Here is a 22,004-nt window from a genome sequence, read left to right on the forward strand (position 1 = left end):
ATACTAGATATAGAGAAACATTTTTAAGTACAAGTCAAAATTTCTAAAATTATAGATGAAATCATTTCTTTTATATCAAGAATTAATTTTTTCGAGACTACTTTAGAGAATATCCGCCAGGGGTTGGCACCGGCTAGCGCCCTGCGGCCCTGCCCTGCCTGATGAGTGAAGTGGGCATGAATTTCGTCTGCTGTTACTTCCGAGTTCATTCTCGGTGTGTAATGTTGATAAATTTTCTCGTCTCGTGGACGCTCAACAGAGATCTGAATTGAAAAGACATTTATGTGCCTTATTTCGTACAATTTGCAAATGCAGTAAACCTTTTCATTATTTACTTGTAAGTTTAGAGTCTAGATCCTCTTACTTATTCATAACTACAAATTCTTGGTGATGTGATTTTCAGTTTATATTTTGTGTTTATTAGTAGCTAGGGATGCCGTGGACGGTCCGATTAGAAGGGGGTCCTCGCAGGGTAAGTAGTACATTTAAACATTTGCAATCTTTTAACAGCAATTTACACAGTTTACTTAATATTGAATTGTATGTCAACTCATCATTTTCACATATTAATTTACAATTACCTATTTACTTTAGAAATCACTTTAATATTTTGTTAAAAATTAGACCTACTAAGTACCAACAACTTAAACATTTAATTTATATTTCGTCCTTACAGGTAAATCATGCTGCGGTTGCTGTACATGAAAAAATATTCTCATTTGGTGGATACTGCACTGGTGATGATTATAAATTGAAAAGGCCCATGGATGTTCATGTGTTGAACACTGGTATGATTTCTATTTGTAACATACAATTTCATTTCATTTTATTTCCATTATTTTTTGTCAACAGTTAACTACAGATGGAATGCTGTAAAAACCCCAGATATCAGTAGTCCTCAGTATTATTTAATACCATATCAACGTTATGGACATACTGCTGTTGTGCAAAATGACTTGGTATGCTTGTTTTATGTTATAATTAATTGCTAAATTAATTAATACGTTCTACTTTAATATGTCTAGGTATTTATTTGGGGTGGACGGAATGATGAAGCCGCGTGCAATGTATTATTCTGCTTTGATACGACTAATCACATGTGGTCACAACCAAAAGTTTGCGGAGACATTCCCGGAGCCAGGGATGGGCATTCTGCTTGCGTTATTAATAATTGCATGTACGTTTTTGGTGGGTACGAAGAAGATACTGACCAGTTTTCTCAAGATGTGCACATGTTAGATCTGAAAAAAATGGAGTGGAGACATTTGAAGATTAAAGTAAATATTTTATTGTGTGCGTGCAGCCTATTTAGCGTACTAACATTTGTTTGACATTTTAAGGGGGAGCCACCTAGTTATCGGGACTTCCACTCAGCCACAGCAATAGGCAGCTACATGTACATCTTTGGCGGACGTGGTAACCAGTCGGGTCCACATCACTCTAGAGTAAGTTAAAAAAGTCACTTAAAATTTATAAACATCTTTAAGTCATCTCAAATGATCCGCTAGGACGAAGTTTACTGTGATCAAATCGTGTTTTTGGATACTCGAGGGCAGCGATGGCATCGGCCTAGTGTAACAGGATTTCGTCCTCTTGGAAGGAGAAGCCATTCAGCATGTAAGGAATATACGGTTTTATTTCCCTGAACAGACGCTCATACATGCGATTTTTGCTATGTTGTTTTAGTTACCTACAAGGGCAGCCTTTTTGTTTTTGGTGGATTTAACGGCATTCTTCAGAAACATTATAACGATCTGTTGCGGTATGATCCTGGTATGAATTGAACTCAACCTCGATTGCTGGAAAAATACCACCGATTTCACGTTGAATTTCATTTGTAATTTCAGAAAATTGTCGTTGGTCTGTTGTGAGACCAAGAGGTCATGGGCCATGCGCAAGGCGACGTCAATCGTGTTGTGTTATCGGTGACCGAGTCTTCCTTTTCGGCGGAACTAGGTTGATAAATTTTGGTTTTTTAACTTACCTTTTAGCAGCAGTTTTATGTAATGAAGCTGTTGTCCTTGTCTAGCCCACATCCTGATCCGAATCTGAATTCTGCAAATCAGCAACGTGACGACTATCCTGGATTGGAACCTATTGAAGCCCGTTTGATGGATCACAATGATTTATTTGTTCTTGATTTTGGTAAGCGGCAGTTAACATTATTGTATACTTATCATCTCGTTAACTCTTTCAATTACATTTCAGCGCCTACGTTAAAGACAATGGCAATTACGAACGTTATAAAGCACAAGCTTAATGTTGAAGCCTTACCCGAGTCGATTAGGTATTGATTTAAAAAAATAATCGCTTAATATATTAAGCTTAAGCTGTTTCATAATATTATTTGACAATGCTTTATTTTATTTTTCAGATTCGAAATTAGAGCAATGACTCTTCCGAATAGTGTAACGAAGCCTTTAAACAATGCTGGATAGTTTATTTGTCTAGTATTAAACCATTTGTTTTACCTTCTTATTTTGACTGGTTGAATTGTACAAGGATATGTTCAAATAAGTAATTTGAACGCGATTACTTTACATTCATTTAAGAAACGGGAGAGGTTCTCCTATGGTCAGTTCAGAAGTTAAAACATTGCAGTAGGTATAGAGTAACAGTTACCGAAGACCGTGGGAAATGCAAACAACCAAATTTTGTTTTGTTTCACCGACATAAAATGAAAACAAACATTCAATCCTAATTTATACAGACGACACGCGCAAAGTTCACTATTCATTTAAAAGTTAACGAAACAAATTCCCAAAAAACAAAAAGGTCGTGACCTATACCGATTTAGCCTTTGCCAATTCCCGACATGTGTAACTGTTCCAATTCTTTTCTCAAGGCAGCATTCTCCGCTTGCAACTCTTCCACGTGATGCTCTGACTGACGAAGTGCTTCAGCTAATCGCTGATTGGCAGTTCGGATATCGGTGATGTAGTCACACGCTTTGGAAAGGATTCCACCTTTACTCTGCTGCAATGAAAACGCCCAAGCAGAACACACACGAGTTTTTTTTTTTAACAAGATTTGCAAAAAGGAATAGGTAGCTTTCAACTAAAAAATAGACTTCGTTACCTGACCAGTTTTCCCTGCGTCATTGTGAACGGAATCGGGCATGATTTTTCCCAACTTGAGAATCCAGTTGTTGATTTTGTCTCTTCGACGGCGTTCAACTTCGTTATGGCTTACTCTACGGCGGTCGTCTCTCTATAAAAGGCAAATAGGAAAATTACATCTATCCCGTCTATAATTTTTAAAGACAACTTACAGGTTCTCCATGCCCAGCGCTTGAAGTAGATTCTCGACTATTTTGGATACTTCTTTCTGGAACATTGCCTCTTGGAGCAATCGTACGTGGTGTTCCTCCAGTCAACATGTCTGTGGCTGCTCCAACAATGAAAAATTGGCCGTCTCTCTGCGAAGAGAAAATTGAGGTTAAACTTTTGTGAATACAATAATTTTAAAGACAAATAAACATACAGTTTCTCCGTGCACAGCACTTGCTCTTGAACCAGAAGATTCGCGACTAACTGGTATAGTCCTCTCTGGAACACTGCCTCTGGGAGCGATCGTACGTTGTGTACCTGTATTCAACATGTCGGGTGCTGCACCAACAATGTAGAATTGCGTAGAATGGCCAGCTAAATTAAATATAAAATAAGAAATGAATTATTGTCCATTATGGAATATCAAATACATTTACTGTTGAGAGGGTTTATGAGTGCTGGCTGGGTAGTTCCAGAAGTGAAATTACCAGTTACAATTTGTGGTAATTCTATCATTTCACCAGAAGAGCCAACTTGCATTACCCTATACATGACAGCATCTAATGCACAAAATAAGATTACAATATGTATAAAAGAAAGACATGAACAGATAAAAAATGTAAATATTTAAATAACATACTCTCATTTGATCCTGAATTTCCATCAAGGTCAGCAGAAGTCAAAGTTCCTTCTTCTTCTACTATAGTGATTCCAGGGGCAAGAATTCGGTTGTCAACCAACATTTCAGGATCATCTACACTGTCTTTGTCAGGGCTACATCAGACCAACAATACAGTTACTCAATCAGGTTTTGAGAGAAGTCAGATTATAAACATATCAATGCCTAGTTAACTTAATGTTACAAAGCCATGCTAAAACAATTCTTGAAGCCAATAAGAAAGCTGAACATTTTTAGCCAGAACTCATACAGACTACTCACGATAATGCAATCGAAAATGAAGAGGTTGAAAACGTACCTATTCCCAATTCCTTGTTCAAGGCTGTCCATGTCCTGTTACTGTCCAAAAACAAGGTTAAAGTCGAACTAGAAGAAAACAAAAGAATGAAAAAAAAACCCACGAGGTGATAAATATTTTTCAAATTTGAACGAAGGAAAATGAAAACGTCACGGGATCAGTGGAAGTCACCTGACCAGTCCCTTCTGCAATCAGATTTTAGCCTTTAGGTTACGTCGCCCTTTACTCGACCATAACTTTATAAGGGAAGACAAGCCAGCTCAGAGACATCTGTAGTTAAAAAAAAACAATATGTCGATAAAAAAAATAAGCGAAAGGGTTTCTTTGTGAGATTCTAATATTGGAGGTTATATTTGGTCACATATGACGCACACATGAAACTTAATGACGCTATGTAATAATTATGTAATAACCTAGTGTGATGTGATAAGATAACGAGTGTAGCGTGTAGGTGCAGCGGCCGTGTAGGCAATTCGATGAGGGAGAGCACATGAATTTTTTAGGCCTACATACACAGGCTACCACCCAAAAGGAACAGCCCTACAGCCTGCAGCTACAGCCTACAATCGTCTGCTCAGTTGTAATTATTTAAGCTCTTTTCTTTGCTTTGTTGACAACATTGAAATTTATTTAAAAAAATTTCATGGTTGGTCATGGTTCCTTGTTTGTGTTTGTGCGCGTTTTGAACGGTTAAAGTCAACTACATCTTACCTCTTGCTTTTGTGAATTTATGTGACAGTGTTACTGTTATAATTTACAAATTTCATGGTATGGATTTTTTAATGTTGTGAACTTGTAATAAGTAAATGACAAAGTTATACTTATCCATGATGCAATTTCTTTTTGCAGTTTTCCACTGTTTTTGTATATCCTGTATTACATATAGGCATGAAACAAAACAGAAGTTTTCATGGAGTGTCATTCGTTTCGACTGTCAAATGGCCTTTTCTCATTCTCACCAAATGGACTCTTTGCTGCTTTTTGTAATCAACAAAGACTTACTGTATGCCTGATTTCAGATTTTCAACCAATTCGGGTGATACAGTGCTCTGAAATTGTAGAGGTTGGTTTATTGTACAGTCAATTACATTTAACAGTTTTATTTTTTAATTTGAGCTCACATTTTAATCAAGCAAATAGAATGGAGCACTGATTCAGAGCTTTTATTAAGTGCCTACATTAAAAAGGGTAAACTTGAAGTGTGGTCAGTAGCTCAACCAGAATGGAAATGCAAAATATCGACTGGCAGCCTTGGACTTATTACAGCACAGTTTGCTCCTTCTTCCCGTCATGTCCTTGCAACTGCAAGACTACATGTAGACACAATGCTGCATTAATAATTCTTTTGTTGATTACAAAATGTGCATCATTCCCTTTTTCTGCTAATTGCAGTTGAGAATAACCATATGGTCCCTTAGTGATCAGAATGTTTGCCATATAAATCTACCAAAAGCGGCCAATCCAGGTATAGATTTTTGTGTTGGAGGGACTCACATGGCTGTTGTCGAAAGAAGAATGGCTCTGGATTGTGTCGCCATTTACTCATGTGATACATGGACCCAAGTCACTGTAAGTTTTTAAATATTACCTTTTTGATTCTCTAATTCCCTCGTTGTAATCTTATGCTCAAAGCTAATAGATTGCGCAGCCGTCGATATTGGTGGTGTGAAATGGTCTCCAGACGGTTCAAAAATAGCAATCTGGGACGGAATAAGTCATTCGGGAAAGCTTGGGATTTATTTAATCAGTGGCTCACAGTTAGCCGAAATAACAAACCTTTTTGGGATTCATAGTATTGAGTGGTCACCCAGTGCGCAAATTCTTGCTGTTGCAACTGTTGGTTCTAAAGTACAAACTTTTAAATATTTATTTTCATTCCATTTCCTATACCTATAGTCTCATAGGTAAAGCTCATAAATCATTTATCTTGGAATCCTATTGCAACGTTAAATCATCCAGCCAAGATTCGCGAAAGCACCTGCGTTATTTACTGCGAGTCTGAAGACCAACTGAAGTGTGAGTTCTTTTCAAAAACGTTGTTCTACAATTCAGTTTCTTATTCTTAAAATTCTTTCTTCTCAGATCAAATCGTTGAAGATCGACCTTTTACATTACCAGGCGAATCTTCCGTTGGGCAGCTTATTTTGGCCTTTAGTTCTGACGCACGATACTTGGCCGTCTTCGATCAACAACGACCCCGTGTATTATGGATTTGGGAATTACCTTATTTCTCGCTTAAAAGTGTACTGGTGCATTGCTCCGCGATCAGAAGTATTTTCTTTCTTATCTCATCCATAAAAATTTTTACATAAATGAAATATCATCTAGGTTTCAAATGGTCCCATACTGATCCTCGTTTGGCTACCGTCTGTGGAAACGGTAATTTCTATGCCTGGACACCCGTGGGTAGTGCTATTACGGATCTTCGACCTACCAATATAATTGCTTCAGCTCTAAAAGCAGATCGTGCAGATTGGACCGCTAGTGGAGAACATTTGATGATTGCTGGTAAAGATGTAGGCTGTGTGTGCCAAGTAAAATAGTCATTAACAAAAGATTTAACCAGATAAAGCATATCTTGTATAATTTCTGAAATATATATATATGGCACCAGTAGAGAGCAAATGTGTTAAGCTAGACATGAATTGGCAAATTAATTATTGGCATCAGGAATTTGACTGTTGCAGTTCCCATGATACAAACTGATAAAACCTTTACATTCATAAAACTGATCAAATATGTCATCATAGCCTTTTGACTTCCACCATTGGCACAATTGCCTATTCCAGTTACAAGGGAGTGTATAAAATAATTGAGGATATTCCAATGCAACAAGTGTGTAGAAATCTTGATCACCCAAATGTCCCTTGAAGCTGTACTTGTCTGTCAAGTTACCTAGTGAAGAATTAGTGAGGAGTGACTGATAGATGACAGACTGCCTCATTTTGTCTAATTTCATCAACACCACTCCACTATTGTAGCCAGGAAAGCCTTTTCCTTTAGGTTCTCCTAGTAATGAAGTCTTGTGTTGATTCCGGTAAACATAGAGTATATGGCGATAAACTGGTGACAATTCAGGGGCTAATCCAAGCAGTTGCTGATCATCAAAGTATTCAAATTGCTGGTTGAGCTTCTCAACGCTGTCCCGGAACTCTGTATCCACATCCACAAATATGAGTCTGGTAACATCAGAAGGGATCAAATCTGGTAGTTGCACAGATACATAGAACAGTGCTTGACTGTAATAAGTCCCTTGCTTAACACTAAAATATTGCTGAAGCACTTGAACAGTAGTGACAAATTGCTTGACAAAAGTGTCTATAAAATAGGCTGATACCTGAAAGGAGAAGAAACAACATTAAAAAAACCTCTAACAAAGTTCACATAAGATCTTACTTGGATATTGGTTTGAGTTTTCTTTGATTCATTATGAATAATCTCTTTGGCTATTTCCCAGCTACTTGGATCAGTTACCAAATGAAAATGCAAAGCAATGTTTTTGGAGCAGAGTTTGATGAGTGAACGAGTCATTTTTTTGAAATTCCATTTTAGAGCAGCCTTTTGTCCAACATTACAGAAAATCACAGCAAGATGAATGGCTTCCGTCGACGAAACATTGGCATTCTTGGTATTGGCACTGTAGTAAGTAAGGGCAGAGTTATTCTGGTATTCATCGCCATGTTGAACAGATGCTGAGGGCGTGACATTGTTGAGCACTGCACCTGTCAATCCCGAGATATCTTCACTTGAGCGCAAGTTTCGAAGATTAGAGCCCAACAAATGGGGCCCAAATCTTCGACTCACATTCTTCTCGATTTCGTTATAATACAAGCAAACTAAAAAAGAACATGTAGCAAGCAGGAAAAGAAATAGATGGATTGATTTGGGCATAGAATCACAATAAGCAAATCAACCATCCTACATAACCACAGGAATATGGTGGCTCCACCTACAAACAGCATTGCCTACGATGATTGTAGTGGCTCTAATGCCATGTTATTTTGATTTTCGAGTTATTTTTTGGCACCAACTTGCAAATTTTACTAGTTTATTCATGGTACTCATAGACCATGGTTTATTTTCAAAATTTCACGCCAACCTTATTCATTCGTGCATTAGCAGTCGGGACAGTAGATCAAGTGAATCTGTGAATCATATAAAAAATCATTATGACCCTGGTTTAATTCAAATTAATTTGTGAAATGTGAGAACTTTCCTGACTAGCATTTATCATTTTTAATTGCCCTTTCGAATTTCGATGCATAGCAGTTTGTAACCTAACATTTTTCTTTTTTGCAGATTTGAGGCCAGAGCCAGCCATCATAAGGTTCCACACAATATGCAAGTTTTTCTTGTGCAGGTGTTAAACCTGTCATTAGCAACAATCTCAGGATCATCGCTTGGGTAATGATTTCCTTTAATTTAAAATTGACCTGTGACCTACTAGATATTTTAATTGCATGCATTGCTGCATTACCTGCATCAATGCAGTGTATTACATGTATACACCTTTCATTCTCCCATTTATTAATAATTAGGGTTTACCCAGTGTCTCATTTTCAACTTTTCCTGACTTGTTGTTTCTATCAATATTTATTCGTAACCCATTTTCTTTTTTCATTTAGATACACAGTATCCCATTGCATTAGCAAAACTACCGATGTCAATCGAGTTACGGATTTCTCTTTTCCCCCTTTCTTTAAATGTCCTCGTGTACGCCCATGTGAATGTGGGTGTATTCACGAGGACACCCTTTATATCTTATCCTGGTGCAATTTAACTCTTCAGCGATGGACTTGTGGATGCCTGGCTGTATTTCCCAGGCACTAAGGTAGGACAAAATTGATCTCTATTCTTCCTTTTTGACAATTTTTGGTGGGGTTGATTTTAAATCGTTAAGTAGTCACGGAGTACGTTTCTTCCTGAGCTAGACGGTTGTTGACTGCAACTGTTTTCTCTCTCCGTTTTTGTTTTTCTCAGTCAGGGTTCACTAAAAATCCCATTTGTTGTACGACTTCAGATCAGGCTTGTTTTGTTTTTTACCTCACAACTTTTTCTGTGGGTAAACCATCACATTTGAAAATATTTCAACTTTGAACACTTCAAGCAAAGTTCAACAAGACAATTTGTTGACCAAGCCTCACCGGCACCTCCTCGTTTTGAGTTATCCGAGTTATTTTTTGGTGACAGAATTTTACTATTTTACTCAAGTTTACATGTGTAGACTGATTTGGGTCGGTCGGGTGGAAACCAACATTTATTTGGCTGATTCCATAAACTCTGGTGAATCATCTAAAGTAATACGCGGTAATAGTCATGAAGCATCAAGTGATCTCAAACCAAATTTTGATTAAGCCGACAACTAAGATCACTTCATATTAATTTGCCAGCAGCATTTACAATCTTTTATATTTGATGTGAATTTTAGCGGTTTTTGAATTATATGAGAAGAGACTCGTTAGAGATAGGGATCACGACAGAGAATCAATACAGCTAAAGATGACGTCCTCCATCCATAATATAGATTAAGCCGTAATAATTATTTTCTGAATTGCGCAAATGTTTGATCTCGGCCCGGGTTACGTGGGCGCATTGAATATTATTGTGACGGATGTGTTTGTGTCATCACTGCTGCACACATCACGCACATATATGATGCGACGATTTAGTTACGCTTGGCCGACGAGTTTTAATCACTTAGTTACTAGACGGAATGAGATCCACTTTGACATCTCGTCATCAATATATTCACTGCGTATATCTACTGGCCTGCTCTTTCACAGGTGACTATTGCTCCGTAATTCGTGCGTGCGATAGCTGCTGCGTGCCCTCCCGTCTACATGTCGTTCGAGAATCCCGCGCAGATCTCTGCCCTCTATCTATATACACCCTCCCTTTCAACCTCCCTCCCCAGCAAAGCAAATTACGTATTCATCCAGTGTAAAAAGAGAGAGGGGGGGGATGGCGACAGCAGGATCGACCAAGTGAGGGGGAGCAGGAAGAATATGAAAGAGATAAGACTTTTCGGTGTGTTGTTGATCACTTCCGTGTCGGAGAGCTAGTAGTACATCACATCCGCGCTTGTGTGTCACACAGATCTACAGTCAGAGATAATAATACGTGAATATAGTACGCAACCCCGGGAAAAGAAAATGGGGAAATAGCAGTGAAAGAGCTCAGCTCAAACTTCGTTAGGGCTTCTGACATTAAAATTCAAATGCGTTTGAATATTGTATTTCCTGTATATAGAGCACTCGTAGACTTTATTTCGATCACGTTGCTGGCTATGTACATGATGTTATATATCTTGTACCGCTTTTATACGAACGCGCCTGCATCTATATAGTATGTGCGGTATAATATATCCATTGCATTTATATTCTTGTACGGATTCAGTCAGAGCAGAGAACATCACCTTGATGTAGTACAAGTATAGACAGTGTTTATCCGCTACTAATCCGTCTGACGAATGCGGTGGCACATGATGGGTACACGACGTGCAAATCACCTTTGTTGTTTGGTGGTTTCTAATGTCAACCGGCGTCTAGTGTCGAAACATAATCCAAGCAAACGTAATTGGTTCAGCGCATATTATTTAATAAAGGAAAATATACAAGACATACTGTGTGTTATCGACAGCATTTGGAGGCTGTAATAAGATAAGATGATGTGAAAGTTACGATGACTGTCATCGCCCGAATAGAAAGATGCGGAGGCGAAAACTTTCAGTTATGCCCATTATTATAACGTCTATACGAAGCCGTCGTTGTCGTGACAACCCAGCCGAAAAAAAAGACTTATTAGAAAACATCCCGCCGTGTCTGCCGAAGCTCTTCTTCTTCTTCTTCTCTTTCGAGCATATTCTTAGTTCCTCTAGTATATAGTTTATTCCGGCAAACCACCCCTCTCCGCGCAACAGCCAACTTTGTAGTACCTCCTCCGTAATTAGCCCTCCGAAGAGGTGGAGGAGAGTTTTCGGTGCGGCCGAGAGTTGTTGGAGTGGGAACGGCCTCGTCGCAGTTGTCGTGTAGTGGTACAAGAATAAGATAAACAACACTGGAAGAATAAGACTAGATCCGACGATGGTATAACTAGAGAGTAGGCCGGAGAAGAGGAGAGAACAAACAAGCAATCGACTATGTAACAGCCAGAGAGGCTCCCGAAGTAGTGCGTCATTATCGAGTCTATAAAGAACATTTAAGAAAAAGGGATTTTCCATCGTGTCTTTTCCGCTTTTGTGTTTGGTCGCTGGGAGTATAGGGAACTACCGGATGGGACCACCACCCTGTTGGACTCTGGTATATACATCCATCCATCCATCCGGATCGTCAAGATGTATGCAAGACAGGCAATTGACTATAGTTTCGGTTCTCGTCAAGGATAGATTAGCGCCACTGCTTGCCGGGATCATGGACACCACCCCTTCACTCCTGTCGCTCTCTCCTGACGCTCTTTTCCCTCCCCTCAACTCCCAATCAAGGACTAGGAGCTTCATTGTACTAATTAGATTCCACTGCTGGATGGGAAAGAAGCACAGAAGAGAGCAAAGAGCGAGGGAGAATATGTGGGTTCGATACTACTACACAACCTGACAAGCCCCAACCAACTCTTCTCCCCTCCAACAGCAGATAGGCTGATTGTAATCGGCTGTGTACTAAATATTCCCATCGCTCTCTACATCGTATAGAGTCTAAAACATGTCTGAGAGAGTTAAGCTTTATTTGCAGTCGAATAGAAGGTCTCCTTGTCGATAAAGTCTTTGGCAGGAGAAGGAAAATACGCACCAGCTAGAAGAGAGGGGAGAGAGAACAAATCTCCGTGTCAGCTCAATATGTTCTATTGTCAGAGAGAGAGAAATCCCGACTTATTCTCTATTTCTCTTTGTTGTGTACGTCTACGGCTTGTTCTCTCCTCTATGTAACGTATATAATAGACACTATACACCGGTTGTGTGTTATATATATATATTTGATGCGACTCCATCAAATCTATATAGACGCTTTTACAGAGTAAAACACGCATCGTTATTTCTTCGGGACCTGACCTTTTTTTCCCCGTTTCAATCAGGACTTGCTGTTGCCTTTTATTTTTGTAACTCCCGAATATCCGCCGTGTTTACACTCTACGCTAGAGATGTACCTTTTTCTTTTTGTTAGTGATTAGCTGTGTGTGTGTGTGTGTGTGTTGTGTGTCAAATAGTGAAGTACGTGCCCGTTTTATGGTTATGTCAGCGTGCTGATGATGTCCGAAGGAGCTCGGAACGCGGAACTGTCACGACGGGACGCCGTGTGTACGGGGAATTGACGGGAGCGACTCACGCACTGGCGGGAAAAAGAGAGAAAGTGTTGCACAGACACACGAATAAACCGAGACGGATGAAAGGGAATTTTTTCTTTTCCGTGATGGGGGGGGGGGGGTTTTATCGGCCCGTGTCACGCCAATCGCCACTGGCTGGTCGTCACGCGACGGTCGGTTGCGCTTATAATAATCCAGGCGCTTCTTTGATGCGCGCGCCAAAATTTCGATAGTATTTTAATGTATTCGTTCTCTTTCGAAATTTTTCTTTAGAATAAAAATGGTGAAAGACAAAAGGAAGAAAAATAAATAGAGACGGACAAGGAAGCGCGTGCCGCCCGTGCTGGGGATGTTTAACGATCCTTAATCAACGGTTGATCCATCACAGCCGCGGGCTTGCAAGTCGTTCCGAGGCATAATTGTTTAGATTCACGATCGTCAAAATGACGGGAGAGGAGGGGCCCAGGGAAAAGAGAAGAAGATGCGGTAATAATTGTATCTAAAGTGCGCTACTAAGTAGCAAATGCCAGGCGCTTTTTATAGACCCGGCACGTCGTTTCGACTTGTTAGAAAACTGGAGGGGGGGGAGCGTCATTATGTAAGACATCGCTGATTGTCTTAGTGTGGTGGATGTTGTTGTGAATGAGTCACGGTAGTTTGGCGTCGTGTTTTGACGTAATACGGCCAACTCTATCGTGGCAAGAGGCAAGGCTAGGGCCCCACAAGAAATTTAAATTTTGACAAGAAATAACAAATTAATTAATTTAATCGTTTTTCGGCTCATTTGCTGCTGCTCATCTGCGTCTCAATCTCTCTGTTGGAAAGTGTTGTAAGTCATTGGTTTCTTATGACCCATAACTCTAATAATTTGTCCTTTTAAAAATTATTTAAAAAATATCTATAAATATGTCAGTAAGTGTGGAGACGCCCTTTTACTTTCCGCCCTCTCCCCTCCGTATTATCCGTTGAATGAAATGATTGAAATTGGCGCTCCATTAAACAGCGAATGAATTGGAATGGCATACACAATACTGCAGCACGGACATTTAAAGGGGAGGCTCGAGCTTATTCAATTGATAACATTAATCACCATTCAGTTTATATTATCGACGGTTGAAGGGCATCAAGCGCAACATATAAACACGGATACGTGTAATAACCATGTCAACGAAAATGACGGCCGTCATTAATATCCATCACATAACATTCTTTTAATCTCCATTTTTTTTTTAAACTCTTTCTATAGTGCGATACTTTTTCCCAGGATGGGAACTGCATAACAGATAACACTGAAGGGAGAGAGAGAGTGGGCGGTGGGGGGTGAGTCAAAGAAGGGAAAGTAGCTCCGGGAGTGTGCAGTCGGTTATTGATAGTGTCCGGAGAATCCCTATACGTCTACGTAGTACTGTGTAACACATAATAACCCCGTGTGCTCTGTGCATATAAAAAAAGAAAAAGGGAAACACTGGCCGATTCGCTTCATCTCTCTCGCATGCGTACACAGAATGATATAAGAGGGGCGAAGGGAGGGAGGTTGAAATTCAAAACGAAATAAACGAGAGCGAAAAAGGGCTAGTGAGTGAGGAGGCGACACTATGATCGATCATGTAAGCACACAACAGTATATGTATATATAGCCAACCGATCGACTCCGGATGATACAGCAAAAGGCCGGAACTTGAGCTCGGCCCTAGTTTTATAAGGACCCAACTTCTGTATATGTTATAGCCCAGCATAGCTAGCCTGCTAATATATTATAAGAGAAGAATATATCGCTGTATTATAGACGCAGGGGGTGTATATTAGATGTAACCACCACGAGTCCCCGCGACTGAAAATAACGAAGATGCATCAGTATATTGCAGAAGACAGAACGGAAGTGATGACGACGTCGCTCATTTTTTTTAGAAAGAAAAGAGCGATTGAGTTTTGGATTTGATCCATGTCGTCCTGGCCTGTACACACACACGTCATGTTAAATAGAAAAGGTATAATGAGATATCCAGTATGAACTCGAGCGAAAGAGTATAGACCCTCTACCGTATTTGACTTTTTCTAATACAATATTGTGTTTTTATGTCTCTATACAGTGGAGGTACATGTAAGAGCATACGCTCCTATTTGTATTATAAAAGAGGGAGAGGCTCAAAACGTACATGTATAAGAGGGGGGTGAAGGTTTTTCGGACTCTGCTGCTGATGTTTGTTCACGGCCAAAACGATATGGGGTGAGCTGGGGGTTAGGCCTCTACAATACTCTTTATGGCTGAGGCTGACTCACACAACCCGGTTTGTTATTTCTCCCGTGTAGATTTGTACAGAATGCACACAGACAACCACACTCTCTCTCTTTCCGTGCGGAACCATTAAAGGCGTATTGTGTCCAGCTAATGGCCTATAGGCGGGTTTTTCTCCCGGTTGTGATGCCTGTGTGTTTTTGGTTGGGTTCACCCCTTATATCATTTCTTCTTGTATATTCCACCCGTTTCTTCATCTTCATCCGCTCCGCCATTCTATATAGTATACTTTTGATGCTGACAATTGGGGGTTATAGACATCGGAAAGCTATATAGAGAAAGAGCCGATTTGTACTGTGTATGTATACGCAAGTTGAGTTTGTTTTTCTAAGCCGCAGATTCTTCCCTATCGGTTTGATATTCTTGGCTGTTGATTCCCCCCTCTGCGTTGTCTCCCTCGCCCACACAAATAGACAATCCGACGTTAGAAATTGGCGTTCGCTTTCTATGTGTAGTACAACAAAGGGCGGCCTTCTCTGTGTATACCCTTTTCGTATATATAACACGGGTTGTATTAGAAGCAGCTTGGGGGGAGAGTTGCACGTCACAGCAGCAGCAGATCGCCTTTTCCATTTTTGATGGCCCCAGTTCAAAATGATGACCGGCTGTTGTACGAGCTCTAGAAAAGGGAAGACCCTCTCTCTCCGACTGTCGCCATAGACATGTATAGTCCGAATAGTACATCTATCGTCAGTTTGCAGTTGGGTCCGCTTGAGTGTGTAAATAGGAAACCTATAAGAAACAGCAGTCCATATAGACTGGAAGTCATCACACACAAGGGCGAGGTCAATCGAGGAGAACCAAATGTCCGTTTTTACTTTTTTTGGTTCGCTTTTCTCAGAGTTGCACACGAGCCGTTTGTCTATAACGGACGTAATATCGTTATTCCTGGCGATTTACTTGACTATATCCAGGCTCACATCCAAGTCGAACCCCACCCCCCAAAAAAAAGAATGGGAAAAATAATAAAAAAGAAAATGGAAAACGTATACTATAACTGTAGTAAATCCAGGGGGCTCAAAAAGAAACTCTTGGAGAAAATGACAAATATAAAAGATGAAAGACGTAGAGCAGAGAGAAACGACCTGCTGCAACGTCCGTTTTTTTTCGTCGTTTTGCTCGGCGCTGCTGGGCCGAGTGTATATAAACGCAAAACGACAAGTTGAATCGATATTAGACCGAGTCGTTGGCCATCAGCGAATAAACTTGGTGGACATTGTAGTATGTACCAAAGAAGAAGAAAAAAAGAAGCCCAGCATGTCAAGAGCCATGAATCTGTTCCGTGAAAAACGGGTGATGTATGCAATAAGTTTCCGTCCAGCTCTATATTCTCTCTACTGTTATATAATACGTTGATGGGCAAAAAGAGTTGGGTCACGCGGGTCATAACTCCTTTGGTGCCTTTTGAGTGTGGGAGGAAACAAACAGTCACGAAATATATATCTAACGTATAGATATTAGACTATAGTGCGTATAATACAATTTTCCTCTTTATTTTTCGAGTGGGCAGTCTCTCCCTCCTGAAGAAGGAGGAACACACGTTTTTATTTTTTTGAATAGAAAAGAGTTTGGCGCTCATATTTTATTATTTTTTAACTCATTTTTATTTCCTCCCCCACACTTTTTTACGAGTTATTTTCCCTAAAGTTCTCGAATATCACGGGCGCAAGCAGCAGCAGCAGCAAAGAAAGACTGATGTAATAAATCACTAGATACTCTTAACTCTATAAGTATACACATACAGAAAAGAAGAGTTTTAACCTCCGGCCGGCTGCAGACGGGGTCCTTATGTGTTTGGTGTTGTAGGTTATATAGACAGCAGAAAAGTGAAAAAAGCCATTTTTTTATGGGGGGAAATATGTAAGCCGAGCCGTCGTCATAGAAGTTGACTAATAGTTAGCTGAACTGTCGTTACCATGTGTGGACGGCTGCTGTTGGATTCTTTTTAGGACAAGTTAGTCGGTTATATAGCGGTCTGTAAAGACTGCTGTTGGCTCTCTTTAGACTGTTAAAATAGTCTTATATTTATGCGCGTGCCAAGTGCCAACACACAGCCGTCGGAAATAAACCGCGGCAGAATCGCCTGCGGCTCGCAAATTGTATCTTCGGTCTGTGTAGCTGCTGGTGGGCTGCCCATTTTGTTGTATAATTGAAATTTTATTTGCGTAAATTTTTCGAAGTTTGCGTCGGAATTAATCAACATTTGGTTTCGGGGAGTAGGTATAAGTCATTTTGAAAACTTATGATTCTAACTGAAGAAACGAGTCTAAAGGAAATCTTTCAAATACAACTTTATAAATTGATTAGTTTTGAATGTTTCACTAAATGAGCAATGACTCGACAAGTGTATTGCACAGTATTGTACGATTGGATTTGTTCATCATCTTTTACATTTCTTTAGGTGATTGCTCAATCATTCTGTGCATCGCAATAGCTCTCATATCAGACTGCGGGTACAGATTAACCTGTTTCATTTGTTCAGTTCTTTAATTGTATGGCTCAGTATCAAGATGAATCATGAAGACAATGAAAAACCCAAACGAAGTTTGAATTCGTAATGCTAACATTGTTTCTTTTCATCGATAATACTGAGTACATTTCGTAAATTCAACAGGGCATAGCCCTGAATTAAAACAAAGATGTTCATAACTTTGGATGGTAAAATAATAGAAAAAAGGGCTAGGCGATTGCTGTACGTGTCTGTGGGTATACTTAATGTGGTCGCTAATTATGATAAGTGACATGACATTGAATAAAGTTCATTTACTGAAAACCCAATGTCACCGATTATCGTTCGTCAATTCCCATGATTGCTATGAACGCATAAAATTCCCGAAATGGACGGTGTATATATCGCTCTCGGAACTTGCGTGCTAAAGTAAAGCGAGGCAAAATAGAAGAAACGGAAAAATAAAAAATAAAATAGAATCACGGTGGGCTGCCGATTGTGTTGAATAATGAATAATTGCAATTTTATTTGCGTGAATTTTTCGAAATTTGCGTCGGAAGTAATCAACATTTGGTTTCGGGGAGTACATATAAGTCATTTTTGAAAACTTATGATTCTAACTGAAATAAGGAGTCTATAGGAAATCTTTCAAAGACAACTTTATAAAATGAGTAGTTTTGACGAGATAGTTTTGAATGTTTCACTAAATGAGCAATGACAAACCCAACCAAGTGTGTTGCGTAGAACTGTATGATTTGACTTGACCATCGTCTCCAAATGTTAACAGGTGTTGGCACAATACTTTTTGTGGATTGCAACAGCAATTTAGTCAGACAATGGGTACAGAGGGATCGGTTTTACCACTTATTCATTGTACACGAATCAGTATCATAACCGAAATCAAGTATACCCAGCCGCCGACAAGATTCCTAGTTGGGGCTCGAAAGTACCTGTCTTTCTCCATTCATGCATACAGATCAGTGTGTGACGCAAAGCCAGCAGGGCACATTGGCACAACCCTGAAATGAAACAAAATTGTTCGCAACCTTAGATGGTAAACTTGAGACAGTAGGAAAGGGCGATTGCAGAATGTCCCTGCGGGTATACTTAATTTCATCGCCAAAAATGATAAGTGACGTGACTTCAAATGTATGCATTAACTAATCTGTTCATTGACTGCGCGTGCCAAGTGCCAACAAACAGCCGTCGGAAATAAACCGCGGCAGAATGGCATGCGGCTCGCAAATTGTATCTTCGGTCTGTGTAGCAGCTGCTGGTGGACTGTCGATTTTGTTGCATAATTGCAATTTTATTTGCGTGAATTTTCCGAACTTTGCGTCGGAAGTAATCAACATTTGGTTTCGGGGAGTACATATAAGTCATCTAGAAAACATATGATTCTAATTGAAGAAACGAGTTTAAAGGAATTATTTCAAATGCAACTTTATAAATTGAGTAGTTTTGAATGTTTTACTAAATGAGCAATGATTCGTCAAGTGTATTGCGTAGAATTGTACGATTTGGTTTGTCCATCATCTTTTAAATTTCTTCAGGTGATTGCATAATCCTTCAATGCATTGCAACAGGTATCATGTCCAACTGATTGATCGTTTTTTTTCTTAATGTATTAATGTTAATCATGGCTCAAAATCATGATCATGACTCATGAAAGGAACACGGCAATACACATCAATCAACATCACTTTGATTTACTAAATATTGAGTTCTTATTCAGCGATGAGAATACTCTTGAATATTCATTCATTCTTCTGAGCACATTTCGAACTTTCAAAAGGCCACCGCCCTGAATTAAAACGAAGCTGTTCATAACATTGGATGGTAAAATAGTAGAAAGTAGGGATGGGCGATTGCTGTACGTGACTGTGGGTAAACTTAATTAGGTCGCCAATTATGATAAGTGACATGACATTGAATAAAGTTCATTTACTGAAAAACCTAACATCACCAATTATCGTTCAATAATTCCTGGGAATGCATAAAATTTCCGAAATGGACGACAGTATATCGCTCTCGAACTTGCGTCTAAAACATAATGCGAGTCAAAATAGAATTCAAATGTACGCCCATAAACCCAACTGGATATAATTACTTCAGTTAAATAAGAGGAACAATTGTTTGTTTTAAATTTTTACTTGGCATCCGAATCACCTGATCGAATTTTAGAAAGGATGGTTATTTTAAAAAATGTATAAACCAATATATATTGCGATTTGTGAAGAGAAAACAGAAAGTGGCTGTTAACCTTGGGTTGCATGGTTAGCCATAAGGCCATGGGTAAATGCATTCATTAAAGTTTTTAGAACAACTTCGTTGGGCTTCATTTAACGCTTTGCACAAATGAGCAGTGAATAATCCAAAATGCTGCAAAAAACTACATTATGATTTTTGTAAATTTTAATTTAAAGAGACAGTAGCTGACATAACAATTTAAGTTCTTTTACCATTGGTGGTAACGCGATTCATCAGTACTTAAATTTCTATTTTCTTTAATTTACTTGAATAGACAGTTGCTCATTGAGAAATTTGGAAATTACATTATAAGACATTACATTCTGTGTAATCTTTACTTGACCACTTTTCTCATGACAACTTGCATCCTTATTGTGGTTGCATAACTATGAAACTTAAAGCTAATTCGTTCGTAATATCTGATGACAAATCGGCGCCAACAAGGTAAGACTCAAATGACTGACGCAACAACTTCTCCTGAATCTAGTCTAACAACATGATAGGTCAAGTCAATTAACACAAAGTTCATTATCTTAGTATCTAAATTGTTATCATTCACACTCAATCACTTGATGTGGGCTGAGAAATAATCATATCAGGAAAAGAAGAAGAATCACGCGTGCTCAAGTGTAAGATAAAGCGGAGATAAAGCGCGTCGTAATAGAAGTAAGACTATAAAACGATGTAAATAGTTCAGTTACTTGATGGCAGAGCTTGATTTTTTTCATATTTTATCAATGAATGTTTGGCCGAATTTTCGAAAGATGTTACCGATAACTAATTAAAGACATAAATGCGTAGGGATAATGGAAAGCAGGTGTTATGCCGAGTTAGCTGTGGGGTCAATAAACGAATGTTTTGAATTTTATAATCATTTTTAGATGATGCAGCTTCACATTGAGTTTTATTTGACACTTCGCATAATGAGAGTTGGTGAGCAGTGATTATTCAATTATGCCTCGTTGCACTACATGATTTGCTTAGTCGTTTTCCAATAAACGCATAACATGTGATGCAATAATTTAAATGCTGTTCACTAATGCGGGGACGCGAGATTAGGTACTAAGGGCTAAATTTCTGTAAAATGGTCAAGTGGCTAGCTGCCCGGACTTCATAAGTTCAGATAATCGGAATGATGCTGAGATTACTTATCACGGAATAATGTGCTATAAATTACCGCATCCAATCTTGATATACCTGATCTTTCAAAACGAGCAGCCTTTTTGTCGCTTTTTGTTGACTTTGCACAATGTAACTTGGTGAGACAAATCAATATAAAGTTAAATACTAAAATAATCTCGATCCGTTCAGACATAAGAAAAAACGTTTTTATCATGTTTGATCAGTTTGGATTAAGGGGAGTCGATTTTTAATAATTTATATCGAAATCTTAATTCTTAAGTATGGCTAAATAGAATATTAGTGTCGTCTGCTTTTAGATTGTTTCACTTTCACGGTTGCACCCATGACCCATCACAGTCATAGGTACAGTATGATGTGTTTCACAGTTTCGCAAAAAAAGAAGGAAATTAACTTAGAGTATGGAATTCGGGTTCGAGGACTAGGTATGAGTCATTTTTGAAAACTTATGATTCTAACTGAAGAAACGAGTCTAAAGGAAATCTTTCAAATACAACTTTATAAATTGTGTAGTTTTGAATGTTTCACTAAATGAGCAATGACAAACCCAGTGTATTGCGTAGAATTGTACAATTTGATTTGTCCATCATCTTTTAAATTTCCACAAGTGATTGCACAATTCTTCTGAGAATTGCAACAGCTATTATGTTAGACGGCGGGTACATACTGATCTGTTTTATGTTTAAGATGGATTAAATGTCTCATTATATTCAAGAAAGAAAAGGAAATAACAGAACTTGGGTTGTTACATTGTAGTGTTTGTTTCCTCTTCGTGAATTATCTGAGATCATATCGTACATTTAACAGGGCATAGCCCTGAATTAAAACAAAGCTGTTCACAACATTGGATGGTAAAAGAATAGAAGGTAGGGATGGGCGATTGCTGTATGTCACAGTGGGTATACTTAATTTTAATGCCAAATATGATAAATGAGAAGACTTCGAATAAAGTTCATTTTTTGAAAACCTAATGTCATCAGTTATCGTTTGTTAATTCCTATGAATACATAAAATTATCGAAATGGACCACAGTATACCGCTCTCGAACTAGCGTGTATAAAAGTAAAGCGAACCAAAATAGAATTCCAATGTACGCTCATAAACCCAACTGGATATAGTTAATTAGTTACCCCAGTTGAAACTTTTTGAGACGAACTATTGGATAAAATAATCCTAATCTGTTCAGCGGATGTCAAGTGCGGGAGAGAAATCAACTTTGATCATTCGATTTTTTTATCACCATTTTCAGGTCGATTTATAATTACTATCGATATCTTAACTCTGGCTAATTAGTCTGAAATCTGAATAATAGTGTCGTCTGCAGGTCT

The 22,004-nt window shown here is 38.8% G+C and overlaps 4 protein-coding genes across 14 annotated transcripts; 2 read left to right on the forward strand and 2 right to left on the reverse strand.

Annotated features, from left to right (window-relative positions):
- The first annotated feature begins 172 nt into the window (after positions 1-172).
- LOC124194212 (kelch domain-containing protein 3-like) lies at positions 173-2,532 on the forward strand. Of its 5 annotated transcripts, none has more exons than XM_046588280.1 (12): positions 173-337; positions 404-472; positions 677-788; positions 853-959; positions 1,026-1,277; positions 1,341-1,445; positions 1,509-1,617; positions 1,687-1,773; positions 1,848-1,956; positions 2,030-2,145; positions 2,209-2,287; positions 2,375-2,532. In XM_046588280.1, exons 2-12 carry the CDS (start codon positions 434-436, stop codon positions 2,436-2,438), a joined length of 1,179 nt encoding a protein of 392 aa, XP_046444236.1. In that variant the 5' UTR covers positions 173-337; positions 404-433; the 3' UTR covers positions 2,439-2,532. The 5 variants fall into 5 exon arrangements, with proteins under 5 accessions (XP_046444236.1, XP_046444234.1, XP_046444235.1 ...); XM_046588278.1 differs by having other exon boundaries at positions 425-472; XM_046588279.1 differs by having other exon boundaries at positions 174-337; positions 428-472.
- On the reverse strand, positions 2,420-4,801 carry LOC124194213 (upstream stimulatory factor 2-like). Of its 5 annotated transcripts, none has more exons than XM_046588287.1 (9): positions 4,660-4,801; positions 4,418-4,516; positions 4,247-4,314; positions 3,910-4,043; positions 3,707-3,829; positions 3,484-3,644; positions 3,272-3,418; positions 3,079-3,210; positions 2,420-2,973 (listed from the first exon to the last, which is right to left on the reverse strand). In XM_046588287.1, exons 3-9 carry the CDS (start codon positions 4,276-4,278, stop codon positions 2,794-2,796), a joined length of 909 nt encoding a protein of 302 aa, XP_046444243.1. In that variant the 5' UTR covers positions 4,279-4,314; positions 4,418-4,516; positions 4,660-4,801; the 3' UTR covers positions 2,420-2,793. The 5 variants fall into 5 exon arrangements, with proteins under 5 accessions (XP_046444243.1, XP_046444240.1, XP_046444244.1 ...); XM_046588284.1 differs by having other exon boundaries at positions 2,420-2,976; XM_046588288.1 differs by having other exon boundaries at positions 4,247-4,281; positions 4,350-4,516.
- LOC124194211 (WD repeat-containing protein WRAP73-like) lies at positions 4,689-6,862 on the forward strand. 3 transcript variants are annotated; one of them, XM_046588276.1, is made up of 8 exons: positions 4,689-4,826; positions 5,133-5,309; positions 5,380-5,562; positions 5,639-5,815; positions 5,879-6,094; positions 6,151-6,262; positions 6,329-6,517; positions 6,575-6,862. In XM_046588276.1, exons 2-8 carry the CDS (start codon positions 5,157-5,159, stop codon positions 6,787-6,789), a joined length of 1,245 nt encoding a protein of 414 aa, XP_046444232.1. In that variant the 5' UTR covers positions 4,689-4,826; positions 5,133-5,156; the 3' UTR covers positions 6,790-6,862. The 3 variants fall into 3 exon arrangements, with proteins under 3 accessions (XP_046444232.1, XP_046444231.1, XP_046444233.1); XM_046588275.1 differs by having other exon boundaries at positions 4,694-4,826; positions 5,096-5,309; XM_046588277.1 differs by having other exon boundaries at positions 4,811-5,014; positions 5,096-5,309.
- On the reverse strand, positions 6,804-8,201 carry LOC124194214 (xyloside xylosyltransferase 1-like). Its single transcript, XM_046588289.1, has 2 exons — positions 7,643-8,201; positions 6,804-7,583 (listed from the first exon to the last, which is right to left on the reverse strand). Exons 1-2 carry the CDS (start codon positions 8,135-8,137, stop codon positions 6,900-6,902), a joined length of 1,179 nt encoding a protein of 392 aa, XP_046444245.1. The 5' UTR covers positions 8,138-8,201; the 3' UTR covers positions 6,804-6,899.
- Between the last annotated feature and the right edge of the window lie 13,803 nt (positions 8,202-22,004).

This window comes from Daphnia pulex, chromosome 5 (assembly GCF_021134715.1).
Source record: "Daphnia pulex isolate KAP4 chromosome 5, ASM2113471v1".
Classification (NCBI taxonomy): Eukaryota; Metazoa; Arthropoda; class Branchiopoda; order Diplostraca; family Daphniidae; genus Daphnia; species Daphnia pulex.

Excerpts from the sequence above, each read along its gene's own strand:
- LOC124194212 (XM_046588280.1), top strand. The coding sequence starts at position 434 with ATGCCGTGGACGGTCCGATTAGAAGGGGGTCCTCGCAGG. Across the intron at positions 1,278-1,340 it reads GGAGACATTTGAAGATTAAA|GGGGAGCCACCTAGTTATCG; the intron begins GTAAATATTTTA and ends TGACATTTTAAG. Across the intron at positions 1,618-1,686 it reads AAGGAGAAGCCATTCAGCAT|TTACCTACAAGGGCAGCCTT; the intron begins GTAAGGAATATA and ends ATGTTGTTTTAG.
- LOC124194213 (XM_046588284.1), bottom strand. The coding sequence starts at position 4,278 with ATGGACAGCCTTGAACAAGGAATTGGGAATAG. Across the intron at positions 4,044-4,246 it reads GAACAAGGAATTGGGAATAG|CCCTGACAAAGACAGTGTAG; the intron begins GTACGTTTTCAA and ends GGTCTGATGTAG. Across the intron at positions 3,419-3,483 it reads GTGCTGTGCACGGAGAAACT|AGAGACGGCCAATTTTTCAT; the intron begins GTATGTTTATTT and ends TTCTCTTCGCAG.
- LOC124194211 (XM_046588276.1), top strand. The coding sequence starts at position 5,157 with ATGGAGTGTCATTCGTTTCGACTGTCAAATGGCCTTTTCTCATTCTCA. Across the intron at positions 6,095-6,150 it reads TTGCAACTGTTGGTTCTAAA|GTAAAGCTCATAAATCATTT; the intron begins GTACAAACTTTT and ends ATAGTCTCATAG. Across the intron at positions 6,518-6,574 it reads GCATTGCTCCGCGATCAGAA|GTTTCAAATGGTCCCATACT; the intron begins GTATTTTCTTTC and ends AATATCATCTAG.
- LOC124194214 (XM_046588289.1), bottom strand. The coding sequence starts at position 8,137 with ATGCCCAAATCAATCCATCTATTTCTTTTCCTGCTTGCTACATGTTCT. Across the intron at positions 7,584-7,642 it reads AAACTCAAACCAATATCCAA|GTATCAGCCTATTTTATAGA; the intron begins GTAAGATCTTAT and ends TTCTCCTTTCAG.